We start from the raw sequence: 11,390 nt of genomic DNA on the forward strand, positions 1-11,390 counted from the left end.
CACACACACACACACACACACACACGACACCGACACACACACACACACACACACACACACACACACACACACACACACACACACACACACACACACACACACACACACACACACACACACACACGGGGCGAAACAATCGTTACTTGACGGGCAGTAATTTTGGATACACATACTTAGTATTTTCAATAAGGAAACATAGTTAACGTCCGTTACGTTCATATCCAGCAAGCACAAATATGCGATATTGTATATGTATTATTTTTACCGATAATGAGTTTATCCCTTTTGCAAATTTCCTCCGTTTCCGGTTTATACGCAGACATCGGCTCGCACGCCCGGCTCGCATTTCCCTCCGCGATCATTTCCGAGAATCATCGAAGGATACCCACCGTCGATCCCGAGCGACTCTTCCCGCACACTCGCGCGCACAACAATGCGATATTAGATCACCGATCGGCGATAATCGGGAACGCTTACGCTACGGATAGGACACATCCACATGTTAAAAATACGTTTAGTCTCGCTATTGGTATTCGACGACCTCATGCACGCTCATCCTCGCTCGATCATCGCTGATCATCGCATCCTCTCTTTTACTCTCTTCATTCTCTCGCCATACAAGAAAAGCACCACTTTATAATACAAATTCGTCTCGTCCTTAATTGTCTAAAGCCGCGAACGGAATTCAAGCTCGAGACCGCACGATCGAGTCCGCACGATCGTTGGCTCCTAGTCCTTCAAGGATATTGTGAAGATCGTCTCTCCTTCGATTCCTTTTCTTCACTTCTCGCCAAGGCCATTCATGGTTGAGATTTATTTTCGCGCTCGCCGCCGCTTTCTGCATCGTATTCGTTATCGCGCGAATACCGTACTTGCATTACACTCGCCGTTGCTTTTTTTCTAAGTACGACGAGTTAAAATATCGTGAGCAGAGCACACGTAGCTCGTCAACATCGTTGTTAACGGCATCGCTCCTCCTGATTCTCACTATCCTCGCATTTATCCTACGCCAAAGAAGGCTGCTATGTCAATGTAAAGCTATGTATTGACTAGTTTCTCTCACTCTCTCTCTTTTTCGTCACTCTCAACTATGAATGGCCTCTTCTCTCTTCTTTCTCCTCATTCTTCGCGTTATAACTATAATTACCTTGTATCGATACGGTGTACCGTGCACGATTCGCACGCGCGGCACCACGGTCTATCATTTACTTTAGGCCTCGAGCGCAAGCTCCACGAGCTTGCCGGCCTTGCCTCGTACGAACGTAATCAGTAAACTTCACATCCTGGAATTTAATTCAAACCTGATTATTAGCTGCGTTCACGTCGCGTCGAACTCCCAGAGGAAAATTTCGCAATGTTCCTTCTCTTTCCTTTCCAAGCTCGCGTGGTCCGAAATCCGGCACACTTTCTTTTTTTTTATTCTCTCCTCTCCCGACGCTTATAAGGCTTTCGCGGATTTGCCAATCGCGGATCGGTCGCGCAGCTGGTCCGTGGAGCGAATACTCGGTGAAACCCACGTTTCTCCGCGTGCGCTTAACGCTCTTACACCCTACGTACCCTATACCTCGTGGTATATATATTTATTATATATAATATAACGTTATAATGTTTTTGGCATCTTTGAAATACACAAATAGACTTTGGTATAAAACTTTTTGATAGTTTTCAGTACGTTTATATATATATGCGCGTGCATACATATACGGACGCTGCGCTACAGCGACATTTTTTTACCTCCTTCCGTCGACTTTCACGTTTCCGGTATTTCTTTCTATCTCTTTACCTGTCGGTGTCGCTCACTCGAAAGTCCCGCGGCTTCGATACTGGACAATGTCCCCGTGTGAGGGGACGATACGACTGACTCTCAAATTGCTCTAGCACATTTTATCTAACCACCAGAGCTTACAGGACGGCGCACCTCTCCTCCTGCGTCGTTTTTTGCTCGACTGGTCGACGGCCTTTTTCATGAACCTAATGTTGTAAGGATCCTCCGCGAGCTCGGGATACTGTTGCGCGTCATGTATGTACTCGCCCTCGTAATTAGATGCGAGGCCGACTTTCAGTATCTCATCCTGCTCGGCGACCATCCACTCGATAGATGTTGGAGTGTTCGTTTTAAGGGCTTCACGTTCCCGATGCCATGCTTTCCTAATAGCGGTCGCTTTAGCGTGATGCAGTAGTCTCTGTTTTTCCTTCTCCGCCGTGGTGCCGTATCGCAAGTTCACCACATAGCTGGCACCGTGTATTTTCACATCGATTAACGAACTACTGCCACTACCATTCTCGTTCTCGTGGAATGTAGTGTTTACTTGACCTCCTAATCGTTTCAGCTGACCACGATCCTCGCTGGCACGCCAGGTTTCCTCTTTGACAAAGTAGAAGGCGTCCTGCTGTGCGCTGTGCACGACAAATGTAAATGGCAAGAAGTACGAACGGTTGAATACGGATGTGAACACGTCGCCATAAATAGCGTTAGCGCTGGGTACGCTGGACACTACCGCCTGGCCATCAGCGGTTCTCGATACCAGGATACCTTTACCGAACGGCGGATCGGACGCCGCACCTAGACGACTGGGTATCAGCTCACTCGTGTCTTTCTTCAAAGCAGATCGTGGTGGCGCAGACAGGCTCACCGCGTCGCCTGAATGCCGTTGGGCGATGTGCGCAAGGAAACCGGATTGGACGCCTAGATTGCGCGTTCTTTTCTTTTTACCGAATATAGAAGTTCCCGGACCGAGTGCTCGCGGAACGAGGCTTTCCGGTAACTCATCCGGGAATAGCTGTGGCGCTAAACTCTTCAGGTCATATCCAAGATGCGATAGCCATGATATGTGATCTGTAAGATAAAAATACGCCGAATATATTGATTGAAATCGGATAGAATGTAAATTAATTCATCGATAATATTGTAGAACTTACCAGTTGGTTGACTTGGTCTGTCCGTGTGTCTGACGTCAATTGGATCGTTACCATTAAATCTATAAAGATGTAGATGCGTTGGTTTGTCTACGCGATCCAAAACGTTTTCCCAGAGCGGTGACATCCACTGGCCTATTAGCGGGTCATAAACCTTACCATTTGGCATGTGAACGAGGGAGGTGACCTATAAATAGATCATACCATTAAAATATGAAATATAGCAAAGAATGTTTTGAATATCATTGCGTTCAATTCCGAATGAAAATTTTATTAGTCTATATCTATATGAATTTTTTTTATTTTGTTAATTATTAAGTGGAATTAAATTTTTATTTACCTGATCCAGAAGTCCTCCGCAAAAGTCCACCGGCAAGTAAAGATATGGATTCGAATCGTAAACGATATGGCCGTAAGGCGATCGCATAATTTCTCTGATGCCTTCGCCATACTGATTGAAGATCATAATGGGTGTTCCACATTGATCAGTGGCAATGTAATATTTGTGCCGGTATACTTGTGCATAAATAAGATGTCCTCTGTCATCGTAGACCAGCGACATTAGTTTACCATCGCGCGGGCTGTATATCTGGCTCACTTCATGCGGTCGTTTCTGGTTATTATAGAAGAACTGCGTGACATTGCCGTAATTATCTTTCCTTGTGGCTAGGCGATCCAGGTGATCGTAATAGTATCGCACATCGAAACGGCCGCGTTTGGTGGCACGCACAAGGAGACCCTTGGCGTTGTAATTGAATCTCTCCTCTCTCGCATTCTGCACCACCAGACCTCGGTTGTCATACTTGTAGAGACCTTCGCCAAACTTGACTATTCGGTCCATGGCGTTATACTCCATTGGGATCGTATTACCTCGATATGTGAGCGACAACATATTACCGTTGGCATCATATTTGAAACCCCATGGTTCCTGCGCTTCTACACCGGTTAACTGACCATCGCAGTCCCATGTGTAATTCTTTACATTGGTGTACGTATTAACGGCGACATTACGCGTATACGTTCTCGTCTGATTGATGCGACCGCGTGAATCGTGCGTAAACTCCATCCTGAACACTTCCATTCGATGAATCGTCACTGTGACTTGAGTTTCTAGGAATCGGTCGTCTGTGGTGCGCGAGAATAATGCAGTACCGTCAAACACAGTCGTCTCGTTCGACTGCGGCCTTGTCACTTTAAACTGACCGATTTGCTCCAGCGTACCCGATCTCGGACTGTAAGCCATGGTGTGTGGTGGCAGCGTCTGACCGCCTATTCTACCCTGTACCGCAATCAGGCGGAAATTCGAATCATATTCGAACGTAAATTTGGCGTTGCTCAGACCAGTCTTGGCGCCGAAGTCTATTCGCTCCTCTACCAGAAGTCCTGCACTATATTGATAATCCCATTTGTATTCCACGTCCCTCTCGGAGTGTATAACTTCGGAAGGTAGTCCACTCTCCGTGTATCTGATCTCGCTTTTGCCGTCACCATGAACGACCTCCGCCAATTGTCCCGAGGTATGATATCTGTAGACGATGCGAGCTCCGTCTCCCGGAAATACAGTTTGCAGCAGGTTCCCCTCGTGACTGTAGTGCTGCAGATAGGCTCTAGTGCTGCCAGGTGGAGTGTATGTCACCCTGAGAAAGCCGAGAGAAGCCTGACAGGAGAAGGAATGTTTGGTTTCAGACGGTAAAATGATATGTCGTAATCCACCGTCATCATCATATTGCAACGAGAACTGTCTGTTGCTGGCAAGCGTGATCTTTGACAGCATATTGAAGTCATTGTAGGTATATCGTTTTGTGCCGTCCTTGCTATTGGTAATTTCCGCCAGTTGACCGTGTCGATCGTAGGCATATGATTCATCGGAAGCACCCCATTTCCAACTGTCGATCCTATTAAATCGATCGTAAGTAATGCTGAGATTATGACCCTGCTCATACGGTTGCCAGATCAAGGGTAAACCGGCCAGATCGAAGGTCACCGTCAATAGAGGAGTTCCCGCCTTGTCATAAAATGTCTCACGGCTGAATGCTTGTTCGAATTCGACGCTTATCACTCGCGTGTCGTTCACCCAGATCTCTCTGTTAAGCGTTTGCTGAGGGTGGCTAACTTCTCCGACCAAGTTGTATGTCGTCGTCATGGTGTTTGTTAATTCGCCCAATGACATCAATTGATAGCTCCACATAGGTAGCATCTCTGCTTCTACCGGCAAAGCCGGCTTCAATAGTGGATGTTTTGTTGTCGCCGCGCTAAGTACTCTACCACCACCAGGCAGAAGCACTTCCAAGCTACTATTTGTAAATGCAATCGCTTTCATGAGTTTAGTGCCTGTAAATATTGAAATGAGATATATTAATAATATTCATGCAATTTTTTATCATATTTGCAAAAAAATTGGAATATATTTGTATGTCGAGGAAAATAGATTAAACACAAATTAATTAAATTAGAGAAAGTACATACCGTCAGTGACTGTCAACATTTTCGATTTCTCATTTTTCATTTCAAATTCTACGATTCGCTGTTTATCGCCTTTAGATAAAGCTTGCAAGGGAGCAGACACTTTAACCAATAGACCTTCGTCGTCAGATAAGTCCGATAATAATTTCAATTTCTCGCCTGTCGGCAGTATTACATCGGTGACACGTCCTAGACTGTCGTAATTGTATATGTATGTTTCATCTCCCTGAAATTTTAATAACACATTGCGTTTCGTCATCATCAATAAAAAATATATATAATTTATTCATAAAAAGTCTATTACATTTTTTATGTATGATTAAATAAAGAAGAAAAAATAAATATTTAATCAATGGATAAAATAGACAAAAACACCTATTCTTTATTTATAAAAATAAGCAATAAAAATGTCTAACTTACTCCTGATCGACTGGTGAGCAAGCCGGTTGAACCGTCATAACCAAGAGCAATCTCCGCCCTGCCACGTTCGGACAATTTCTCCAGGAATCCAACCGCGGAGATTTTCAATTCGGATTTATGATCCTGAGTGTTCTCAATAGAGCTAACGACGCTGCTGTAATCTCGGAGGAATTGAATCTTATTGCCCGCGCTGTCTGTCACTGTGGACAATTTGCCGAAACTCGTGTTTTTGCTATACAGGAAGGAGTAGCGGGTCTTTCCAGATGTCAAGTCCTTCGTAGAAATGTGTTGACCGTAGCGATTGAACACGTAGATCTCGTTTGAAGGTGGGAATGGGATGCGGAATTCCCCGTTCTCATCGTGGTTTGGAAGGTATGGCTGCAGAGCCAAGATATGAAGGCTGCCCTGATCAGCTACGTGCAAGACACCGTCTGGTGAAACTGCCAAAGCAGATATTGCAGTAAACTTGGCATTTGAAGAGAGGAGCGTTTCGGTGCTGCTAGTATCATCTGTGCAGGTGCACGTGTCCAAGTCCTTAGTGCTGGGTGTAGTATTGTTGCATTCACATTGACCGCGCAGTCTTTCTTGCTGTTGACCCGCGAAGTGTGACATCTTGCCGGAGGAATCGACAATTCTAATAGAGTTCACTCGATGAGAATCACGATCCGCTATGTATAGCTCGCCGGTTGGACTGAAACCGACAGCCAACACCGATCCGAGGACCTCGTCTGATTTTTTCAAATTCGTCGTCAACGAGGAGTTTAGTTTCGGAAGTTCATCGTTGCCATTGTTGTTATTTGCATTGCTGGTACAGTGAAGAGGCGTGCCAGCGACTACACGCACCTTCAGATCGCTGGTGAGTTTCAAGACTAGCCTGTCGTCGATGAAATGCAAGGATCCATCCAATGGGCTTAGGGTTAATCCAGTGGGCCATTGTAACTGAGCTTGATGTGCGGGAATGGCTCCGATGCAGGGAGCGGGTGACCAATGATTATGATGACCATGATGTCCCACGAGAGTATGTATGATTCCTCGAGGATCGACAGCACGAATATTCGTTCCATCAGCAATGTACATCGTTTTATCGGCTGCAATTGCAATTCCTGTAAATCATAACAAGAAACACATTTTTTAAATTATTTTTTACAAGTAATCCTTTAATCTTTTGGAAACATGAGTTTTCTAATAAAAAAAAATTAAAGAAAATCTTATTATCTAGAAGTTATCAAAATAACTGAATTTTGATCTAAAATTAGATAAAAAGGAATAATTTGATTATTATGAAACTCGATTTTAAAAGATTCTTGTTATCTGAGTTAGAATGTAGTTTAAAAATGTCAAATTCTAAAAGAATAGTATTCTGCAATAAAGGAGGTCTAGTGTCATAAGACTCGTACTCAAGATTTGAAAATCAGATTGGAAATCATACTAACTGTGCATAGCACTGATGAACTTCAAATAAAACGAAACTAAAAATTTGATGTTACTCTTTGCAATTACAAATTTCTTAAAAGAGTTTATGCAGATTATTTCTTTAAATTCTATTCACTATTTCTAATTTTTTATTTTTGTTTCCGAAATTCGAATAAATTATAGCTTAAATTTCTCTATAGACTACAATCTGAAAATAAAAGAGAGTGATCCAAATGGAATTATTCATTTATAAAATATTAATTCTCAAAATGTTCCGTATGTATATGCTCGTCACTTTATAAAAGTTTTTTAAATTATTCAATGTTTTTCTAATAGCGCAAGTGTCTTTCAAAGAAAATGACAGATGTATTTTAAGTTGTCCTTCACCTTTAGGATGAGCCAATTTTGCATGGATGGCCGGACCTTCATCGCCACAGTGGCCCTCGTCACCTGGGATACATCTTTCACCGCTTCCAACAACGGGCTCGATATTAATGCTTGGATCTTGGACTTGTTCCAACGAAAGTGCTTTCAATATCTGATGTTTCTCTGGATCGCTGATATACAAGTGTCCATCAGCCGGCGAGATGCACAAATAATACTGATATGCCACTTGAGTCGCACTGCAAAAGATGGCATAAAGATGTGTTAGATTAGATATGATCATTAAATTTTCGACTCGCAAATCTTGTAAAAAAAAAAGTTTACCTCAAAATAAGAACGGTATAAACCTTTCCTTCGGGCGTGATTCTGCGCACGAGATTGAAATCTCCGACATATATGCTACCGTCAGGTCCACTGGCGAGTGCCACTGGTGTCAGGAGTCTAGCATCCTTAGCGAGACCGTCGCAATTCTGACACACCAAACTTCTTTGGAGACCAGTGCCCATTACCACTTTCACAGTGCGCGGATACTGTTTGAAATGTAGAGTAGAGCCATCGCCTTTCTGCAGGATCCCTTCGTGGAAGTTGTAATGGTGATGGATGTCGAGTCCCCATCCACCGATATCGGAGATATCGACGTCGAATCCCTGCAAAGTGGCCGTCTGCGTCTCCCATATCACCGACGGACAAGTGGAATGTTGATAACCGATCGAGATCCTCGCCTGCGCCACGCCGTACACCTTCTGCTTGTAAACGTTTCTCTTGTTCCAGGCAAACGTGTGTGTCAGATTTGGGTCGGCCTCGTACGTTTTCGTGTGAAGCGAGCCCTCGATCTCTACATGCACGTGTACGTGCGTCAGCGATTTCGGAATGAACGGCCCGGTCAGTTGCATCCTCACGGTAGAGAGATAGCCTGCAGCCTGACTGCTTTGATACATCAAGTGGAGATTGGAGCCCGGAATAGCGATGCTTTCCTGCACGATCTGCAAGCGATGTTTAACGTTGCGTTAATGCGGTCACATAGTACTGTAATCTCCATCGTAAATATTGTTACATTCGTGCAATGTCCTTTGATGCTCCCCTTCGAAAGCATCTCTGTCTCACGTAACATATAATAATGAAGTTCGTTATTTACCGTATAAAATTATTTAACTTTTATTTTAAAATCCTATGTCTCTTTCTATCCTTGCCATTCAGGCGTGTTAATATCGATCATCAAGAATAATAATTATGTCATTTAAAAATTTCATTCTAACTACGATAAAGTCAAGTCAATTGTATTTTAATTAAAGCAACGAGCGTATTGTAATGATATTAAATCGTTTACGAAATAGAAACTTACTTGACTTTCAGCAAAGACCAAGCTCTTCCCAGGCAAACCGCCAACTTTCTCAGGCATCCACGTGCTAACGATAATTGGTCGCAGCGTCTCGTGATCGTGCTCCAAGCACGGACCGTGTTCGCTAAAGAGTCCCATTGAAATCCCTGGGAAGCCTATTATATTGTACTCCGTAAATAATAAGAAACTCAAAAATGTATAACACTCAAGGACGGAACAAAGACGGCACATACGTTGAACAACTCTGAAAACGAGGGTCCTATGAAGACCGCACGTGTAATGCGCGATCTGATCCGACATAGTCGTGAAAAGCAGTAATAAATTACTTACACCAATTTTTTTTAACAGAACTTTTGCAAATAATAAAAAAATGTGCATTCGCTACTTTTGTTATCTCTTCTTTTCTCTGCGCGCCGGGATTGGTTTCAGGTGATCGAGCACGTACGCGCGTTTATCGAAACGTTTGTGACGTTAATGGGTAACGCGATCCGACACGTAACACGATGAGATATATGTGTACCAGGACCGACCAAAAAAAAAAAACATAGAAAAAAGATAAAAAAGGAAAAAAAATCCGTAATACATATCCGAAGCTCGATGCTTACCAACTGCCGGGCTCGGCGGCTGGTTAGATTTATACGATTCGCCTTCCTTGCTAAGAATCATCACAACGGGTGGCAGGACCACGATCTGATTCCAGGGTACGAAGACGGTCCTCGTAAGGGGTTTGAAGGGGCTGCGCTGGAATTGAAGCGTTACGGCACCTCCACCATTGACCAGGACGTCGAACCTGATCAAAGTACGTAATGCATTTCGAACTCCATTGCCAGTATTACGTAAGAACCCCGACGTAGGTCGATCAAGATAGTGCGCTCACTTTATCCGGGAATGAATGTCTGAGGAGACCTTAGAATTGGATCGCGAAGTGTCTTGAAAGTTTCTTCGTCATATTTGATTAATTTTCTAAATGTATTATTAATTGGCAAAATTTTAAAACATTTTCTTGTACAAAACATTTACCTTGCAGCAAATAATGAAAATATTTCTGTTGAAAATGATACATCTTTTTATTTTGTTTTTCAGAAACAAAGTTGTGTATGAAACTTTCAATGAGATATAAATAATTACTAAAAGAACAATAATAACCTTTTTCCAAGTATTAACAAGATATGTAATTTTAAAACTTGTTTGAAGGATTATTATGATTATAGTCCTATTTATTGACGTGAACAATGAATGAAGTAGATTTTTATTTATACGTGCTTTGTAATTTCTTCCTTTCAGCCTGTTCGTTATTTAAGTTTGTATCTAGGTTCAAAAGTACGCTATGGAATTTAATGAAGTAATATCCCTTCTCATATAAAATTACTGGCTTCTCTGAAAGTTGGAGCGTGGAAACAAAAACTGCAGAACATATTTTTAAAATTTACAGGATTTATAAAAGCACTGTAATATTGAATTTTATTTATAGTTAGATTTAAAGTTCCCATTGAACTATTTAGAAAATAATTTTCATACATTTGTATAATACACGTTTATAGAGGCAAATTTTTCTGAGACAAAATAAAATATTCTACGAAACTAGTTTTCTTTTATATATACTAAAATAATTTTTGTATTTTACTTTTCTGCAACATTTCGCGTATTAAAAATTTGATTATGCAAAAATTCGCAAAATGTGAAATCAGATTACGTTAATACATGATAAAATTATTGCGCGCCGAAAAATTCATCTAAGTTATAATGCGCTGTAATGATATTATAATTGAAGGCGCGTCAATGAATGGAATAATACGTGCTTGCTTGTTATTTTGCATTTATGAACACATTAATTACGAGTAGGCGCGGTGTTCCGGTCGTTGAATTAATATGAATTAAATCGAAAGAGAATGCCAGTGAAACAAAGTTTCGTAACGAGTAGATTCGGTCAATATATGCGAATGCATTTCGACGATCTGCGATGCACCGAGAACCGTGGACCGAGCCGTAGTACCGTAGGTTTGCACGGAGTAATTAGTAAGCTTTCGACATCATTAGCTCGGGCTTTGATGCGGTCTAGTATCCCAACTCCTCCGCTTTCCTGTTTCAGAATTATTCTCGCCAGGATTGCTGTATACCCTCGCCTGATGTAGCCGTTCCCGACTACATCCCTCTATCCCTCCCCCTTTCATTACAATGCAGCCTTGATACTATCGCGCAGGACATCCAGCCCCGACCCTACATGTCGTGCTCATCGTATGTGCAAATGCTAATACAACGATGATGACGGCTATGTATGTGTGTGTGTGTGTGTGTGTGTGTGTGTGTGTGTGTGTGTGTGTGTGTGTGTGTGTGTGTGTGTGTGTGTGTGTGTGTGTGTGTGTGTGTGTGTGTGTGTGTGTGTGTGTGTGTGTGTGTGTGTGTGTGTGTGTGTGTGTGTGTGTGTGTTGTAGTGTGTGTAGTGTGTGTGTGTAGT

At 42.5% G+C, this 11,390-nt stretch overlaps 1 protein-coding gene across 1 annotated transcript in view; it reads right to left on the reverse strand.

Moving 5' to 3' along the window:
• Positions 1-1,874: 1,874 nt before the first annotated feature.
• LOC105617338 (teneurin-a) overlaps positions 1,875-11,390 on the reverse strand; it is a 35,708-nt gene continuing 26,192 nt past the window's right edge. The window contains exons 12-20 of the mRNA XM_012198900.1: positions 9,541-9,725; positions 8,939-9,090; positions 7,921-8,579; positions 7,600-7,835; positions 5,800-6,902; positions 5,383-5,605; positions 3,257-5,247; positions 2,920-3,103; positions 1,875-2,836 (exon numbers count right to left, since the gene is read on the reverse strand). Of these exons, the coding sequence (XP_012054290.1) occupies positions 1,875-2,836; positions 2,920-3,103; positions 3,257-5,247; positions 5,383-5,605; positions 5,800-6,902; positions 7,600-7,835; positions 7,921-8,579; positions 8,939-9,090; positions 9,541-9,725 (5,695 nt within the window). The remainder of the gene's footprint in view (positions 2,837-2,919; positions 3,104-3,256; positions 5,248-5,382; positions 5,606-5,799; positions 6,903-7,599; positions 7,836-7,920; positions 8,580-8,938; positions 9,091-9,540; positions 9,726-11,390) is intronic.

Source organism: Atta cephalotes (assembly GCF_000143395.1).
Source record: "Atta cephalotes unplaced genomic scaffold scaffold00012, whole genome shotgun sequence".
NCBI lineage: Eukaryota > Metazoa > Arthropoda > Insecta > Hymenoptera > Formicidae > Atta > Atta cephalotes.